The following is a 19,442-nucleotide window of genomic DNA, read 5'->3' on the forward strand; positions in this document are numbered from 1 at the left end:
AGAGTGAGTCCAAAGTGATTGGCTGCACCTGCCCATCACAACCTCACTTTCCCCACCGTGGAATTATTATTCATTGTGATAGAATATCCAGAAGGCTTCTGAGAAGAAACATGGGGGGGAAGCAGTAAAAAAAAAAGGCAGGGGGATCCTTGTTTGTTTTTCCTTTTTTGCCCATCCCATATCTTAAATCTGCCACTAAGTCCCGGGTGTAGCGTTGGTGATCACTCCCGAGGTGATCCGTGGTGCATTAAAACAAATGTTTTTAATCTGCTCTTTTTTAAAAAATAAACAATTTGGGAAAAATAGACAATTTAATGGGGGCCTTTTGGAACGGATCATAAAACATTTTTATTTTAAGTAAATTTTAAGCCTAACAGTTGAAGGTCGCATATAGCTCTGGTAAAACTGATGGAATTTTCCCCTTCTTTTATTTCCCCCCCTCCTAACCACCCCAATGTTTCTCTGCCCTCCCTCAGGCATTAGAGGCCAGGTCACTCCCCACAGAAACCAACCCTGAAGCGGGGACAGGTGGGGAGCTGCGCAAATCCAGGATCAGGAACCATGAGCAAAGTCTCGACCAAATTGTGAAGAGAGCAACAGTTGAGGAAAAGGTGATGACCATACATAAGAGCCAGAAGGGCAGGATGGTGCAGCATTGCGGAGTTTGGCCAAAGCACCTATGGCCTTGTGAGGCAAATTGTGCATAAAGAAAGCCAACACTCTTTAGCCCAAGAAACCGCATGAGCTGCAGAGTTAAAGATTCTGGAACACGTTGCTAGGCAGTCTTGGAAAGGAGCTTGAGTTGGAGACCCATCAAAACATCCACTAAGTAAGGAAGCTGCTTTGTGAAAAATTACAAATTGCAAATGAAAAACATAATTTCAGTCCCCCAATTCTAGTATAGGTTTTTTTTTTATTAGTGATTTTTCATTCCCTCAGACTAGCAAAGTTCTAGTATAAATTGACCCAGTTCTCAGAAAGCCTGGCCATGCCAGGTTTTCTGGGCAGGGGGGCACATATCCCAACAAAGCATCAGCCGGGAGCCACCCATTTTATCTAAAATCACCAGTGGGGTCTAGGTGGAGTCCTGGGGGGATTTGGGAATGAAGACCATAAAGCTAAAGTTGAATTTAGCCTTGTACCGGTCAACTTCCCATTTCTTTTCATGGCTGAAAAATGTAGAGAGAAATTCAGCAAAGAAGGTGCCAAGTAGGGCACCTTCATGCCCTAATGGAGACTGAAACAGCTGCAGCTGGATGTTTTTGAGAAAAGTAGAAGAGCAGTTGCTGACGGTCTCTGCTTCCCTCCCCCAGCCAGAGAGAGACTTCTTTGGCCAGGTCGTCCTCAGGAAAAAGGCCGTCCCTTCACCAGGTAAGATTTCGGCTGAAGGGAAACCTCCTGGCCCCTCCTGTGAGGAAATGGTGGGTTAAAGTACAGCTCAGCTTGGATTGAAATGTCTCTTCAGGGAAATAACCCTCGTGGGGAAGAGGAAGCGTTGGGTGGGCTGTAGCCGGCGGTGGGATTCAAATAGGTGAACACATGGTTCTGTCTGTGGATGCCGCTTCCAGAAGTCCATTCTGGGCCTGGGCAACAAAAAATTAGCCACCGCTTCTGCCGAACTGGTGCGAACCGTCTGAATCCCACCCCTGGCTGTAGCCCTTTCACTCTTTGTCTCTGCAGGGGCAGCAGGGCGAGACGTGCTCTCTCATGTTAAAGCATGCTGAGAATCATCCTTGCTTGGCCATACCAGTAGTAGCATTCACTGGGTTTGAAAGTGAAAGTGAAACTTGCAGCATGGAAATTGTAGCAGTTTTGAGCTTTAATGGAAGGGTTGCTCAGCCTCGTCCCTGTGGTGCCCAAAAGGGGGACAGGGAAGGTTGCGGATGAGATTTCAGTGGCAATACACCCCACAACCATAGAGCAGCATTCCTGGAATCCCCTCCATGATATTTTCTGTTAAAATTCTTAATACGTTATATTAAAGTGCTGACAGAAACAATGAAAAGCTGTCAAGCCCCTTTAGCTCACTAAGTTAGTGGTTCTTAACCTTATGCAGTGATGATAAATGTATCGTGATTATACCAACTTGAATATTTTTCTGTAGTTTATAATTGTGAATTTTTATTGCGGTGATTGCACCCCAATGAGGGACATGGTATAAAAATACCTTGATTTTCTGACTTGATTAGGTCTGTCTTGAACTGAGAACCAGAGAATGTTTCAGACTGCTTAAAAAAGGCAGTTCTAACCACGATCAGTGATCAAGGCTTGCAGCCTGATGATTTCCTTGTCCTTGGACTCTTCAACTTGTCCCACCAAATAGCGTGTTAGGGCTATTTTTGTTACTGTTCCCCTGCAGGGCTCAGGGGAAAAACATACCTTAAGCTCCCCTTCAGGTGGGACAAGCTGAAGAACCCAACAACAAGGAAATCATCAGGCTGAAAGCCTTGATCGCTGACCATGGTCAGAGCTGCCTTCTTTAACCAGCCTGAACCATTCTCTGGTTCTCAGTTCAAGGCAGACCTAATCAACCGAGCCATATAAAGGAGGGGGGAGATTTCAGTTGCTTGACTTTATGACCGTCAAAGCCCTTACGGACACCTGACGGCTACCATTTCTTCTTTTCCTTTTTCCTCCTAGAAGCTAATCAGGTGCCTGAGAAAAATACAGTAGAAAAGCAAATTGGAAAAGCAGTTGGGCAAAGTGACGTTTGGTTCCGGTTTAATGAAGGTGTTTCCAATGCAGTTCGAAGAAACATTTATATTAAAGATTTGCTCTAGCAATTAAAAAACAAAAATTGAAATGAAAAATCAGGCAAAAGGAGGAATTTTTAATGGATTTTTTGTATGAAATCCTATTTTGGAGTAAATAAAGACATGCTTAGTATTGCTTTATTTCATTTTTATAAACATATTACACTCATGCAGTTTTTACTGCAAAACCGAATTTCCTAAAATAGAAAAAAATTAAAATGCTTACAAAATGTATGTTTATATCTAAAAAAGAAAGAAGACCGCAAACAAAATTAGATTTGCAAGAAAGAGCAACTGGTGGGGTTCCTAAGAAGGACTTTGATTCCGCTTCACTCTTTCTGGTTACAATTGATTTCCATTCTTTTAGTTGCAGTGATTCAAAATAGGAAGTCTCCTCCACACAAATTTATCCCTCCCAATGGTTCCCGAATCATGAACCGAGATGTTTAAAATAAGCAGGTCCTAACCTACTACAATGTGGCACTGGAGGCTCCTGTCATTCTGTGCCAGCGAAAGATAAGCCATGTTCATCCTAGTTCTCTCCCACCACACAACAGATGGCCAGGCCACTATCCCCGGTAAGGATAATCCGGCTTTCTGTAGGACAAGCCCTTGGAAGCAAACGCACAGCCAGGAGCTGGGAGACATTGCAAATTCAGTGCCGTCAGAATTTCAGAGGGAGCCACCTTGCGCATGAAGCTGGATCTCTACTTAAGCCACACCCACCCCAATAGTGCCCAGGAGACCAAATGTTTGGGAAGCCTTTAACACAGTCCTTACTTAAGGCCCCAGCACTAACAAAGGACTATGAATGAGGATTTAGCCAGAGCAGCAAGCAAATAATTTTGGAGCCTTCTGTTTTTATGCAGTTTTGGAGCATATCCAAAGAAAAGCATTTGTCAATCGGGGACAGTGCTGTGCTAAGAACATGAACTAGAGGATTGTGCATTTTCCTCTTTCCACCCAGGGGTTGTTTTTCATTCGTTCTGGGTTCAGGAATGGATCTTCTGGAATCCCATCCTCGATCCATTTAAGGAATCTGGAAAGAAACAGAAAGCAAGATCTCTCACTGATAGCATCCAGTGTTGTACTTTGAATTGTTGTTATATAGATTGATGAAACTCGATCTCCAGGAGTAACATTCTCATCTTTAAAAAGTGATGCTAAATCACTTCTAAATACAATTGCAAGCATGAATTTGCAGGAAAAAAGAATTGAGGCCTTTGAACTATGGTGCTGGAGAAGACTCCTGCGAGTCCCTTGGACTGCAAGGCGATCAAACCGGTCAGTCCTAGAGTAGATCAACCCTGACTGCTCTTTAGAAGGCCAGATCCTGAAGCTAAAACTCAAACCCTTTGGCCACCTAATGAGAAGGAAGGACTCACTGGAGAAGAGCCTCATGCTGGGAAAGGTTGAGGGCAAGAGAAGAAGGGGACGACAGAGAATGAGGTGGCTGGATGGAGTCACTGAAGCAGAAGGCGTGAGCTTAAAGGGACTCCAGAAGACGGTAAGGAAGGCTTGGAGGAACATCCATGGGGTCGCGATGGGTCAGACACGACTTCACAACTAAAAACAACAATCAAGTGTGAGTAGGAGCAACAAAATTTTGTTTCACAGAGCCTTAATTTTTTGTTTTGATATCACAAAAAGCAGGAGATTTCTGGATGTAGCATGCAAATAATGTACACCCCACATGAACCAGGTCCAAGCAGCTTGCCTTCTGTGACACTAAAAGACCCAGCTGGCTTTGTGTCTAAAGGAAGACAAACACAGCTGGTTGCTAGTCCAGTGTGTTTGACCACTACATCAAATCATCTGTATCAAAGGAGGAGGAAAATTATGCCTCGAAACACAGCAGAGGTGATTTCTTTACAGAGATGCAAAGTAATGCCAGCAGTGGAATTCCCAGCCTGATTTCCCTGCACAGAGGCTTATCAATATGTTATTCTGATCAAAAGTCATCATCTAACTTGGTTTGGTCTACTTCAGGGGTCTTCAAGCTTGGCCCTTTTATAATTTGTGGACTTCAACTCCCAGAATTCCTGAGTCAGGCACGCTGGCTGAGGAATTCTGGGCGTTGAAGTCCACAAGTCATAAAAGGGCCAAGTTTGAAGACCCCTGGTCTACTTCAACACCCAGAATGTTAGAATAACAGACTGGAAAATCTGGCCTAGTTCTGGCTGCAGTTTGCCAGATTTCAGACTGGATCTTTCCAGTTCTAACTGGAAATTAAATCTGGAAATGTAAATGTGCAAATCCAGCCTCCATGTTAACTTGTTTCTGAACTCATTTTCCAAGTTTGCATGGAATCCTGCTCAACCAACAGGTGCAGTTCATGCAGTATACTAATTGCAAATAAAATGTTCAAACCTGTTGCTTGAATGCAGCTGTTCATTATTTAACTGTTCAAATTCTTCTGAAACCAAATGAAAAGACTGACACATAATTACTGGAACAAAAACTGAATAATCAAAATTCCTGCTAGCCCTTCCCCCTTTTGCACATTTCCCACTCATTTTCGGACCTTTTGTTTGCAACTTTAGGGGCTAGAAACTCCAGGCTTGTCACATTCTCTATTTTCACAAAATAGTATCTAGTGAACTCACTCAGGAATTGTTTTTGATGACACCTCCCGCTTGTAAGCCAACTGATACTTAAGGCTTTCAATTTCCTTTTTCCACTGGGGGGCATCCCACTCATCCATGGAGGCTGGTCTCTGCCGATCGTTTGGTCAAGGAAGGAGGAGAGATGCCTGTCTAAAGAGAACAAAAAAAGGCTTCATTCATTTCTAGGTACTCCTGTCCAAAGAGCTTCAGACAGAAGTTACTCCAACCATCATAATATTTTTTGCCTGCAATACAGCTAGTCTTTGACTTATGACCATAATTGACTCCAAAATTTCTGTTTGCTAAATGAAGCATTTGTTAAGTAAACTTTGCCCCATTTTATGACCATTCTTGCCACAGTTGTTAAGTGAATAATGTTAAGTTAGTAACATGATTGTTAAGTGAATCTGACTTCTCCATTGGCTTTGCATGTCAGAAGGTCACACAAGGTGATCACAGGATCCTATTTGACTCATATTTATGACAGTTGCCGTTGCCAAGGTTGCCAAGCATCCAAATTATGGTCACATGACTAGGAATGCTGCAGTGGTCGTAAGTGTGGAAAAGGGTCATAAGTCACTTTTCAGTGCTGTTGCAACTTTGAATAGTCACTAAATGAACTGTTGTAAATTGAGGACTACCTGTGTAAGCTAGAGAGAAAATCAAAGGGCACCTTGGACTCTCCATGAATTTCTACCCAGGGATGATGGATGGATGGATTTAACAGTACAGGCAGTCCTCGACTTACAAACACAATTGAGCCCAAAATTTCTGTGGTTAAGTGAGACAGTTGTTAAGTGAATTTTGACCCATTTTACAACCTTTCTTGCCACAGTTTTTAAGTGAATCACTGCAGTTACTAAGTTAGGGACCCAGTTGTTAAGTGAATCTGGCTTCCCCGCTGACTTTGCTTGTCAGAAGGTTGCAAAAGGACCCCAGGACACCGCAACTGTCAAAAATGTGAGTCAGTTGCCAAGTGTCTGAATTTTGTTCATGTCACCCTGGGGATGCTGGAATGATTGTAAGTGTGAAAATGGTCATAAATGACTTTCCAGTATCTTTGAATGGTTGATAAATGAACAGTTGTTCATCTGTGCTATCTGCAGTTATAATCCATTGGATGAGCCAAAAACGTAATAGGGAAATCAACAATGTCAAAACCAACAAGTAATCCCCCCAAAAACCAAAATAGCTACAAATAAAACCCAAGACTGGCATTTGCCATCAAACTAGACCAGGGGTAGGCAACCTTGGCTCTTTTATGACTTCCAGCCGGCTCAGGAATTCTGGGAGTTGAAGTCCACGAGTCATGAAAGAGCCAAGGTTGCCTACCCCTGAACTAGACCAAAGGGATGTTGAAAGAAAACTCTTGTAACCACTTTCCATCACTATAGCAAAGGAAAGGCTGCACAATGTGTCCCATAAGGTGAGTATTAGGCTTCTATGTGTACCTTTGCAATTGATATTTCTGTATTAAAGAGGTGAGGATGGCAGAGGAATGGGAATTAAACTATGGTCACCTGGAAAGAACAAGTGAGCTCAAGTTGCTAAGAATGGTTGGTGAACATTTTCTTCCTCTTTCAAGGGCTGGTCGAGAAGCCCCTCCCTCCCGCCTTCTGCGCAGCAAGCATTCAGCCCTAGCCCAAAAGTGGCAGCAAAGGGGAAATCAGGCTGAATGGTTGGTGAATATCCCCAGGAGAGAGTGGGGGGGGAGCAGGTCCACCACCACACTGGGCAGAGAAGAAGCAGACCAGTCGCAAAGCTTTGCTGTGTCCCAGAAGCCAAGGAGCCCTCAAGACCCTAGCCCTTTGGCAACCCCGGCGGGGGGGGGGGTTCTTTTCAAGCCTGCCTTGTGAAGCCACAGCAGGCACCAGGCAATGCAAAGATCGTTCCGCTGGACTTCTGCTCTCCTGGAGAGAAGGTTCCCAGCTGCAGTGTTCAGTCTGGCCTGAGAGCTGTGGTGGCTGGGGATTATGGGCATTAGAATGGAAAAAACAAGCGTGCAAGTGGTGAAGTGGTAAATATCTAAGAGGTTTTGGACTCCTTTGCCAGTGAATGCCGAAGGAAACCTTGGCTACCATGTTTTTCTCACTGAATTTGTGCATCTGGGGACATACAGTGCAAGGTCCATCTGTCCCCTTACTCCCACTTCCCTTCTTTGGGGTTCCCAAGCTTGCCAAAGTTCTGCTGGAGGTTGAAAGTCATCATCCTTCTGTAAGATCTGCATGTTGGACCACGCCTAACCACCGTCATTCAGAGAAGAGACATGGGGGAGATCCTTTGCAAAGATATGTCAACCACTAAAGATAGCTTTCCAATTCAGAGATGATCTGTGTGAAATATGGGATCTTTAAAATAAGCAAGCAAGCAGTTTTTCTGCAAAACGTGTGCGCTTTTTTTTAACTTTAAGCTTACATCTCTTGCCAGTCAAATAATTTTTCTTCCATAAATTTCATGGGATAAATCTAGATTCAGAAGCTCAAGTGTGACTCATTGTCCATTTCTTTTCTTTAAAGGTTATTGAGCTTACAAAATGACCCCAGCATACTGTATATTTACCCAATATTTCAAAGGCTTGTCCCCAAGCTTCCCTGGGCTGACTGGAAAATAAAGCTCTCCCACCTCACATTTGCATCATTTATCTGGTGGCATTAGCATTTAACTAACAAATCCTTCTAAATGCTGGGGGGGGGGAGAGAGAGCAAGCAGCTGCTGTTGGCTAGATGAAAATGCAAAATTTAATCGGATGCAAAAAGCTGCTTTGGCAGGCCTGCGTTGGTGGGTAACAAAAGGGCAGGTGGCCGTCTGCTTCCAAAGCAACCCTTCTTTTTCTTGGCCTCGGAGTCCTCCCTTGCAGAGCTGGCCCTACCACTTAACAAAGGGAACACAATCATTTAAAGTTCGTGGGCAGCCAAGAATGAATTTGCACATGGGTGTTTTCCACTCAAGATTATGGACATCACTGTCCAATTTTGGTTGAGGGGGAAAGTGCAAATGCCAGCTCAACCTCATGTGATCCTAAGATACTTGTGGTACAAAAATGAGGACTTTAAACTTTCAGAAATGTCCAGAGGACACAGGTCATCTATGGGAACCTCCACCTTTACACTCAGCAGGGTTCAGAATACTGGGGCTACCATTACTCTAGTCTTCCACCTTCCGAAGTTCTTTTTAGACAGACAGCTGTGAGCTGTGACGCCAGAGGCACCACTCCGGTGGCTTTGAATAATCTCATTGTTGCAACTCTGCAGTCCCAATAAATGATTTTTTGAACAGTTGTCCATATCATTCTACTGTTTATAATGTCCAAGACAAAGCACTTCCTTCCCTGCTTTTTAAAATGCCAATAATGTCACTTTTCCCCAAGGTGTCTCTCCCTTGGATCATCCACCGTTTCCTCTCTCTTGGTCAGGATTAGGTCCAGAATAGCTGGTTCCCTTGTTTCTTCTTCCAGCTTCTGAAAAATGAAACTTTCATGATCTGTTGTCGGAGTTTGTCTTCCAGCAGGCACTGGAAATATCCCATTGACATGTCCTTTGGAGAATTTGGCAAGTTGACTTAGAAAGATATTGTCCCCATCAACTGCTCTAGAAAGATGGCATGTGCAAAACTTTTCAGTTGTATCCATTTATTTCTTGCTCCTTCCAATCTTAACCAGATGCTTTCAACAAGTTCTTGCATTCAAGGACATGAATTTGAGCGTGGGCATATAGGCTTCTTTACCAATATCCTTCAGGCACTAGATTCACAAGTTACATCCTACCTTCCCATATTAGTATTCCTAATTCCTCCTGTTTGTTATCCATTTGTGCATTATACAAACAGTGGAGTTTGGGGGAGTCCCCACGGATTTGTCTCCATGCATTGAGCATCTGAAAGTACTCTTTCCTGCTTCAGGGGCAGGCATGTTTTCTGCAGAGAAGTTATCTGACTGAGCCTGTGATTTCGACTCCCTCTCCTTTTCAGTCAATTCAAGCTTAAAGTTTGATAAGGTTCACAAGGCTCTCAGTAAATATATTTTCAACTTCTGGTTTGACGTTGTGGCAAGACAGGCACAGGAAGACAGGGCTCCATCTTTCATGTTTGATTTCGCCCCGCTGGGGACCCTGGAAAGGGTCAAAAGTCACCCCGAAGAGGTGACAACCAAGGAGGGGACAGCCCTTTCTTTTGATCCGAGGAAGCTCTCCAAACTGGCGGGGAAAAGGCTGGCTACTGTAGCCAGTCAGAAGCTGCTAACAACCAAAGAAAATAAGCACCAACAAACAACTTTTCAGCAACGTGGATGAAATTGGGTGGGACCCTATACTCTCTTTATGACTCTAAGACTTTTTCCTGGAAAAAAATGCCCCAAACATGGTGAACTAATTGCTTGGGGGGGAAATAGAGAAATTTACAAGATTAACTTGGAATTAATACACATAATATGGCTTTGAAATTTTGGAACTAAAAGTGCTTTTGAGACTTTTTTTAAAAATGAGACTTGAAAAGCTTGTAATATAAATTTGGATTTAATAAGCTAAAAATGGCACTAAAGACATCTAGTGGCAAAGTATGGCACTACAATTTGTTATGCTTAAAGGAAACCTGGCTTGAAGCCCAGATTCAGGTAAGATTCTTGCTGTCCTTGGAAACTTTCACTTTTGAAGACTGCAGCTTGGAAAAGGGGAAAAAACACAACAACTCTTGGGCTGCTTATATGTGTGCCAGAGATGATAAACTACTTTGAAACCAGTCTGCCTGAACTATGAATATAAATATTAACTGACTTTCAGAGCTGTGTTGTGAAACTATTTCCCTGCAGGAGAAACATATATCATTGCTTGAGATGATGGAATATTTTTGATTATAAATCTTTGATTGATGAACAATTTTTACTATAAAGACCACCTACAAAAAATAAAATGGATGTCCCATACTCAGCTTTAAATAGTAAAAAAACCATCCTCAACACCTGTCCTCAAATTCTTCAGATTGATATACCACCAAGAAAATATGGATGAAGCTCAGAAAGAAATTATCTCCATGTTGAAATCAATACAAGAGACAATTGCTTTATTTAACTTGTGATGAGGCTAAAAATAACACAAAGGAGATAAAAGAACAATTTTATAATCTAAATTTACAAACCCAGAAAATGACTACAAAGAAGGACCTAGCAACCCAGGAAATAGAAGGAAAACTAGAGGAAGCAGATCCAAAGATGAAGGACCTAAAGGAAGGAACTAACAGACCGACTCAGACTATTGAAGAACTAGAAGACATAGCGATAATAGTGGAAATGGAAAAGACACTTTACCAATCAAGATTTCAGAACACATTTGAGGAAAAGGAAGAACTGACTGAATGGAAGATAGAGCTGTTAGGAGAATTGTGGGGAACTGAAAGAGGAGGGAGGCTGTTTAATGAATATCAATGTACTGAGTATTCTTCCAAAAATACTTTAATCAAATGATCTTTCTTATTCCAAACAATATACATAAAAACAAAGGAAGAATTAAATGATGATTCAAATGCATTGACTTGGAAAGTTAGTTGGCAAAGGAAGAAAGCTAGAGTAAGACTGAAGAAAATAGAGGTTTTGACCCATTAAATGGGATCTTATATTATTAATTAGATGTTTGAATATGGTGGAGAATAGATAATTGCTAGAAATATACTAAGTATTATCATAACTAAAAAGATAAGATTTGTAATTAGAACATTAGATTTTGGTATAAGAAGGGAAACAGGAAAATGCTAAGAAGTTTGAATAAGGGAAGCTTTGGTTACCCAAATATAACTTGTTTTGAAATTATAAACAATAGAGACATTTTGAACACTGATGGGAAATTAAAATTAAAATAAAGCGAAAGGATACTGATTGAACATATGGATATTAAGTACAAATGCAATTAAGACAGGCATGTCAAACTGCAATGTCACGTGATGTCGCAGTTTTGGCGTGACACATCCGGCCCACAGGCCAGGAGTTTGACATGCCTGAATTAAGATATGTTTTGGTTAGAAAAGATATCTTAAAATGATATTATTGATGTTATTAGAAAAATGTAAGAAAGATGTTGATATTCAATTGTATATTTATTAATAACAATAAGAATTGTATTTGCCTAGTGTGGGAAAACAGGTACTACCGGAAGAAGAAAGGAAACATTAGATGGTGTAGTAATGGATCTAGACTGAAGAAGTTAATATATACCACTGAATTACTAATGGACCTAGACAAGAGATTGTTTATTACGTAAGTATTTAACTGTAAAACTAGAAAATTAATAAAATATTTATTAAAAAATCAAATATATTTTCATCTGCTTTGTGGGGTGCAATCCCTAATGGGCCTTAAGTTGGTAGACAGACTGGTCTGGGAATCCAGATCTTTCTTGATGCCACCATCTTCTAGGCAATTGTTCACCTCCAGGAACCTTTCTTGCTCCATGATAATTAACAGGAAGAATGGATGAAGAAAGACACTATCTGCAACTTTGCTTTCTTATCCAAGTCTTTACAGTCACTTTTAACCCTATAAAGAGTTTGTCCTCTGCCAGCATTATTTGTCTCAACACTGATAAGCAAGAATAGATAGCAATTAGTCAATTTAATGCAGTTTGGTCACCATTTTCAAATGTTATCTGATAGTTCAGCTTCAGCCCCTTTTTCCTAGGCAAGGGCCTCTGCATCTCTCTCAAGGCCATCTTCCACATATATTTGCTCTATTTGCATCAGTACCAGGTGTGGCTTACCTATGTCTCTCACCTGCCTGGCAAATCACCCTTGCTAAGTCTCCCTTCAGCAGGATCCATCCGCTTGTTCCTCTCCTCCTCCATAAAACACCCTTGCAAAGTTTCCTTTGCTTCCCCCTCTCTGGTCACAGGTTCCCAGCTGCCTCTCTTCTCTGGGGTGGGGGGAGAGCAGGCTGAGGAAGAGGATGACAACAAAAGTGCCCCAAATCAGGGGTAGGTTTCCTTCCTTTTGGGAGTGCAGAACTGGACAAAATGGGCAACAATGATTTCTAAAAGAAACTTCACATTGTTTAAAAACTTGCATACCTCCAAAGGAAGAAAAAAATATTCTGTTTTTAGCACTATCTCTTCAGAACACCACTGGCTGAACTATTATAATTCGGCACCTCAATCAACCCAGAGAATTGGATTAATTGACTAAACCACGCATGTTTTGTATAAACACACAACCTAAGTGTGCAGACCAAATATTTGCCCACTTGTGCTACACAAGTCTTTTACTGCTGTGGTTGCTATGGTTCAGCCTTCCTCTCTCTTCCTTTAGCCTGGTCTCCGTCACACGCCTAGAATTAGCCACAGCCGAGATAAAACACTTACCTTCCCCAGGGAAAGGCAGCTTGAAGCAACCTCCGCATCCTGGAAACGGAAGGATTGGTCTCTCTGCGAAAGTGGGAAGGCGAAGGCACTATTGGGACCTGATTTGATTAGAATTTGAATGGGGTCAGAAGGTCGCAATAAGAGAAATCCCACACCGTGTTTGGCCAAGAGAAAATTGGCATCTTGGAAAGAGCTTGCTCACTTCTGTTCTCCTGGCCTCCGTCTTCCCAGCTCAAGCTGCCTCAAGTCTTCTACAGTTCTGTTTTGTGTTTATGCTGCTGGTTAGGACGCTGAGCTTGTCGATCAGAAGGTCGGCAGTTTGGCGGGTTGAATCCTGAGTGCCGCGTAACAGAGTGAGAGCCTGTTACTCGTCCCAGCTTCTGCCAACCTAGCAGTTCAAAAGCACGTAAAAAAGCAAGTAGAAAAATAGGGACCACTGCGGTGGGAAGGTAACAGCGTTCCATGCGCCTCTGGCGTCTAGTCATGCCGGCCACATGACCACAGAGACGTCCTCGGACAAGCGCTGGCTCTTTGGCTTTGAAACGGAGATGAGCACACCGGCCCCTAGAGTCGGAAACAACTAGCACGCATGTGTGGGGGAACCTTTACCTTTTAATTTGCTTTTACAATTGGAGAAAGCAGAAACACTGAGAAAATAAAAGTCCCTCACTGTTTTGGAAGATTTTGTTTCAAAAAAATAAACACCAGGTGGAATTTTGTCTTGTAAGTTCACTTCTGCTTAGGGCAGGAAATCTTTGCCCAAAGTCAAGCTGTATGGTTGTCTAAATTCCAACAAGCTCCCTTAAACAGGTGAAAGAAGAGAATATTATCTTCTGGTTTCTGCTCAGCTGGAGATCAGGGCATATTTCATCCTCAGCCACTGTTGCTTCGCCTGTTTCAGACTTAACAGGCCACAATTGCTGGCTCCCAGCTCATGTATATTCCAATTAGTTGTGGCGTATTCAATAAAGCAAGATTATTCAATAAAACAAGGCATGGATTAGGACAACATGTAATCCAGATCACTTCTCTACAGTCACCAACTCTAATTAAACCAGGGTTGTGTGGGTGGGCTGTGGAATGGGTCCCAGCTCCAGTTCCAACTGGACTGGTTGGATTCTTGGGTTCCAATGCTGCATGAAGCCAACATTTGTTGAAACCATATTTTGAAAAGTGGTCTATGATTTAAAGTTACAAGTTTTAGAGTATATGGAAACAAAGCAAACTATATTACAGCTTAGAACAGCACAGCATGTCAAGCATGTCAACTCTGGTCTTGTACAAAGTGTGAAACCAGCCATTCAGTTCTCTTCTCCAAATGAATGCTTCCTCTCAGATATTCCTTGTGGCTATTCCTGGAACCCCCTGCCGAGTAATTCTCAGCTCCTTCCTGCTGCTGGACTCTGACTGCCTCTTTTTTAGATTGCCCACAGCCCCCCTCCAAACCCCACCCTGTCCTCAGGCTGGCAGGGAGCACCAAGTGGGCGTGCACAGAGTCAGAGTCAGCAAAGGCTCTTCCCAACTGCCTCAAGTGCTACGGAGGGTCCCTTCCAGGCTAAATGCAGGTGAGATGGAGAATAAGCATCTCCTTGAATGAACTCCAGCATCTTTCTGGGTGGTCCAGGTGATTTTCTAGACCACAATGTGGAAAGACATTCCCTTGGCATCTGGGATGTTTTGACTGCCCAGTCTAGCCTCCAGCCATGGATTTTCAGGTGGTCTCCATCCCAAAACTGCCCTTTATCTCTCATTAAGGAGCACCTCATAAACACCCAAGAAATATCCCCCAGAGGAGATTTTTAAATCTACAGGCTTAACAAAACTGTTTTTAACACACCCAGAGTTTTTTTTTTCTTACTTAAAATCTATGGAAATATTTATTTATAAACTAGAAAAATTCCTTTTGCATGGCAAATTCTAGTGAACAACAACAACAAAAACTGGATCCAATCTGGGATGGCCACCAGGACCAGAGGTTTAGGCTTCTGAACTTTTGGACTTTTGATGGAGCCCATCATCAGGGAACCTCACTTTAGCAGAGTGTGCACTTTGGGCTAATCTGTGTGTAGTGTTTATATGGTGCCTGATTGTGTGTGGCTTTTTAGTTGTTTATTGGGCTATTGATGGCCAGATGTTAAGTCATTGACTGTTGTGTTGCCAAACAGCATCAACAAGAATGCTCATTTACCACTAGCTTATCAAGTACTCAGGAGGCAAGGGCTTGGCAACACAATTAAACAACAACCAGGAGCTTTATAGCAGACCATCAACACCTCAATCAACAACTAAAAAGCCACACACAACCGGGCACCATATAAACACCACACACAGAATAGCCCAAAGCACACATTCTGGTGAGATAGAACTTCTCCGTGGGGATGGGGTCCAGCATGAGTCCAAAAGCTCGGGAGACAAAGCCACTGGTCCCAGTGACCAACCTGGATGGGATCCTGCAACATTATCCTGGGACATGTAAATTTGCCTTCATTTGTGAGAAAAACCTGTACTACATACAGTATTCGAAATCAAACTCTCCAATGGATGTCTTCCAGGCCTACAAATGTTGACATTTTAAATAACTCTTTTTTAGGGTAAGGAAACCAAATAGAGTAAAACTAGCATTGGTTGCAGCTTGCGATTTCCATGGATCCTTCCTCTGATTTTAATTTCACAATCAATCCGTGTGTCTTGCAGCTATCAGTCCAGTGAGTTTTACGATCTGCTTTGGCTACATTTGTATAATCTTTCTGGAATAATTTGAAAGCAATCAGAAAAGCTGATAAAATCCTGCTGGTCCATAATCCCACATGAAACCAAACCTGCCGCACAGTCCTCTAGCAGAAAGCAGATGAACTCAAGTGAAATCCCAGGAACTGTATCACCATCGCTGGTCTTCAGGACCAGAAAAAGGGGTACTTCTGGCCAGAATCTGTTTCCAGAACTGCAGAGGAGGAGGACTGAATCGAAGGGGTTTTTCTCCAGAGGAACAGGATCAGGGCCTCCTAGAGCTGGAGGGGGCATTGTGGCCATCAAGGGCAACCCCCTACTTAATGTAGGGAACCCAGTTAATCCAGTGAAGGGAAGCCCATCATACTTTCTAGATGTTCTGAGTTAGTGTCTCGTCAGATCTCATTCAGGCTGTTCTGTCAGCCTGAAGCAGGCAGGATTTTTCAGGAGGTGCATCTCAAAATGTCATTTTTTTTTTAAGAATACCAACATTCAGGTCATATGTTTAGTCTTGAACACGGCAAGATCCCTTAGGCATGATGTGATCTTCCATCAGCCCATCTTCCTCCCAAATACCTGCACAGCTGGAAATAAAACTAGTTTCCAAGGCACTGAAGGACTTACGTTCAGTGAACAAACACCATGCAATAAATTTTCATATAGCCTTTAAAAGAATCAGAAAGCTGACCACTACAAATAGAGAGGGGCAGAAGTAGATTCAATAACCCCCAATAACTGATCCCCATGTCCACAGTGATGTCAGTTGCACCGTCTCTTAGATGTCTTAAGAAGCCAAGCAAAGTCAGCCCCCTTTCCCAAATAAATCCTCCAATAAGTAAATTGTCAAGAAATTGGAACCAAATCTCAACCAATTCTTTCAGAAATAGAGAACGCACACATACTTAGTCACCAATGGGATCAAAGAAAATGTTCAGCTATTCTAATATCTGCCCCCAGAGCCAAATATATCAAGGTCTACCCTGTATTTGTCATCAGCATTTTGACACTCAAAGTTAAACTCTTTCTGATCATGGTGATTCTATTTAGTTACATGGAAAACTGATGATTCCAGTTCATTCCTGCAAGAGGTAAAGCCTTTGAAATCGTTACCATCTAATAAAAGCAAACCAAACTTATACTCTACCTTGAAGAAAGAGCAGCTCCTTAAGCCAAATAAAAGTTGTGATTGTTTCCTCACTGATGCGTATGACAACTGCACCAAACAAAATCCAACAAGGATCCTATTCTGGCTGTTAACAATCTCAAATCTTGAAACTAATCTATTAATGTACAGGCTGCCCAGCTGCCTCCAAAAAGAAAAAAGAGGGGGGCGATAATGAGAAATCTCTCCTCCCCCAGGGCTGTGTGCTCCGATTAACAGTTGGCAGTCAAGATAAGCTGAGAGGAAGAGAGCGCAAAAGACAGCAAGGATGCTCTTTGACTACTTCTGGGAACAATGTCTCCAAATGTCTCGAGAAACAAAGCCAAGGAATTTGCGAAGCTACATCAGATGCCTCATTAGGAGACTGGAGATGAAACCGAAGGTAGACTCATGGTGGCCTCTGAAGTTCAGGTGCCATAGATACCTTTCCTGAGGATGGCAACTTAATTGAATCCCAGCGGGTGAGGTACACAGGGAGCAGAAAAAGAAAACATTGCCAGAGACAGCTCCTCCCAGAAGTAGCAAATGGTTTTCAGACCATCAACTCTCAGTTTGGTTGGGGCGAGTGAGGGTTGACCAACAGACCCAAGTTCATTCTGCCATGTCACCCCTCCCACTGAGGCATTAATATATCCAATCTAATTCTGCAGATTATTGTATTATATAAACAAATCAGTGTTTTCCGTACTGTTATGTAGCTCCATAAGCAGTCCAAATCTGATTCAAATCCCCCCCCCTCAATGGAGAAAATCCCTGAGGGGACACCGTACCGGTCCCTCTCTCTATTCGCCTTAGCAAACTATTTCTGAAAATGTTGCTGCCAAAACTTCATGGAAACTCATATAGCAATCAGGAATCGAGTCTGAATGGAAAAAACTCCAATTCTAGATTTCTGAGACTGTTAATGGCAAAGATCTGTAGAGGCTGAGGGTGGAGGTTCATTCTCCGACCTTGGGGGTAAAGCCCCACAAGTTCAGATAACAACCTTCACCCTCACTTCTGGGATTCATGTGAAGGTATTTAGATTCAGTTTTCTGTCTGTATAGCTGTATCAGATCACCTGTCATGTACCATATATGTAATTGGGTCGTTTGTGGATCATTTGTGTCCTGTGGGAACTTCAGAACAGGATTAATTGTCCCAATTACCACCAGGACATGAGGTTTAGCCCTGGGCAGACCCATCATGCATTCAACTAATTGCCATTGCTGGACCATCTGTTTTACCCATGCTTGCTTCCCCCTTCTGACACTGAGATGAGGTCCTCATCTGAAAAGGGGACTCTCGAGATATTCTTGCCCATGATTTTTTGGTTTTTCACTCTCTTACCAAGCCACATCAAGGGAAACAAGCAGAAAAGGGTAGAAGCTGACTAAAAGAAGAAAGACAAAGCTCAGGCTGAGCTTCAGGAATGTAACCAGGGAGCTTTCTTGCAGCAGTAGAGAAGTGGCCTGATATCACTTTCTCCTTGGATGTTTTTCCAACTGCTCTACACCCCTGGGGTTTCCCAGAAGTCCCCAATCTAAATAGCAACTGGGTTTGACCCTTTTTAGCTTTTTCAAAATTTCCCAAGGGACACCAAAATGTTGCAATTCACTGGCTATATGGTTAAGACCTTTCCCTTAAATCTCTCCACAATGTCTTGCTCCCTAATAGTTCTGTCATGAAGATTTTAGGATTTTCCATTCTGATTCAAAAAAGGGGAGCAGTAGAAAGCGACAACCTCCCAGTGTCCTTCATGTTGATCAGAAGGGCTGCAGCAGAGACTCAGTTGCCCTGAAGCATTCGCCCAGCCCAGTGTTAAGATGCCCGACTAGAAGAAAGAAGCTGGGATCCTTCGGATTGTGGGAACTGGCCCAATGACCCTTCCATGGGAAGATGAGGGTGAGACTCAGATGGCTCCAAGGCTGTCAGGTGTTGCCATGATGAAGCACAGCCCTGAAATGAAGCGTCCCCTCTTGGGCATCTTTGTAGCAGGAAAAATGTCCTCGGTATCCAGGTGAAGCCCCTGGCGTGAGGGCTCCTTCCACAGAGGTGGACAACGCCTTCTGGCCTCCTACCCTCGTGCAGGGAAGCCGCCCTAGTAATATGGCATAATTTGGAGGGAGCAGGTTAAAAGTCCCCCCTTTTCCTTTATTTTTAAAGGGTTGGAAATGGAGGGGGAATTGGAGGAGAAAACCTCCATGGGGCAAAGTGTTCTTCTCCTATTCTTAAGGCTCCCAGACCTCCCAGAGGCCCCACATTTGGAAGTGTGATCTGCCCTCTCCTCACCTAGCATTCTTGCCTTTCACACGTCATGCTAAATCACTAAAATTGCTTTGGGTTTAGTGGTGGGAAGGAGAGCAGAAAGTTTCTAAAGTTCACACAGATTTGATCATTTGGCCATACAATTTAGAAACAAACAATGGTTGCTGGTTGTCCAAAGGAAAATGTCTGAAGCCAGACAGGTGAATGCAACAGAGGTGAAGGGGCAGCTCCCTGGAATGGGTTCAGAGTTGCCTTCCCACCTTCCCCACCCAGCCTTGTCCGCACAGCAGCTGGCAAATGCCTTTTCCCTAGAGAACAGCATATGAACATGAAATAAGTCAGAGATAATGGATTCGAAATACAAGATTATCAGGCTGTTTGACATCAATTGCACCTTTTGCAAAGAATCATCAGGGGGGATTGGAGGGTTTTAAGGGCAAAGTGAAGCTGGCTGGATATTTCAGAGATCCAGCTGATGAGTCAATGAAGGACTACTGTACAAGAGTAACTCTAATGGGAGTGGATTTGGATAGCTGCCATCCAGACGACAAAAGAAAATGGGCTGCATCCAGCTGGGAGTGCTAAGATAATCCACTCCCCCCCCGCAGGTCTC

General features: G+C 43.0%; 2 protein-coding genes across 4 annotated transcripts in view; one reads left to right on the forward strand and one right to left on the reverse strand.

Moving 5' to 3' along the window:
• The window catches only part of CHTF18 (chromosome transmission fidelity factor 18), a 48,660-nt gene extending 45,774 nt beyond the window's left edge, over positions 1 to 2,886 (forward strand). Inside the window, exons 20-22 of one of the 3 annotated variants that reach the window (XR_014493655.1) lie at positions 477 to 611; positions 1,183 to 1,371; positions 2,641 to 2,886. Coding sequence is in view for 2 of the 3 variants with exons in the window: in XM_083372520.1 (XP_083228646.1) it covers positions 477 to 611; positions 1,314 to 1,371; positions 2,641 to 2,780 (333 nt within the window). In the remaining variant the exon portion in view is untranslated. The remainder of the gene's footprint in view (positions 1 to 476; positions 612 to 1,182; positions 1,372 to 2,640) is intronic. The other 2 variants (XM_083372520.1, XM_083372521.1) reach the window with 2 other exon arrangements.
• Positions 2,887 to 3,029: 143 nt separating this feature from the next.
• On the reverse strand, positions 3,030 to 16,653 carry GNG13 (G protein subunit gamma 13). Its single transcript, XM_083372526.1, has 3 exons — positions 16,565 to 16,653; positions 5,360 to 5,509; positions 3,030 to 3,792 (listed from the first exon to the last, which is right to left on the reverse strand). The coding sequence occupies exons 2-3, from the start codon at positions 5,455 to 5,457 to the stop codon at positions 3,687 to 3,689; spliced, it is 204 nt and encodes a 67-aa protein (XP_083228652.1). The 5' UTR covers positions 5,458 to 5,509; positions 16,565 to 16,653; the 3' UTR covers positions 3,030 to 3,686.
• Between the last annotated feature and the right edge of the window lie 2,789 nt (positions 16,654 to 19,442).

This window comes from Vipera ursinii, assembly GCF_947247035.1.
Source record: "Vipera ursinii genome assembly, chromosome: 13".
Lineage (NCBI taxonomy): Eukaryota > Metazoa > Chordata > Lepidosauria > Squamata > Viperidae > Vipera > Vipera ursinii.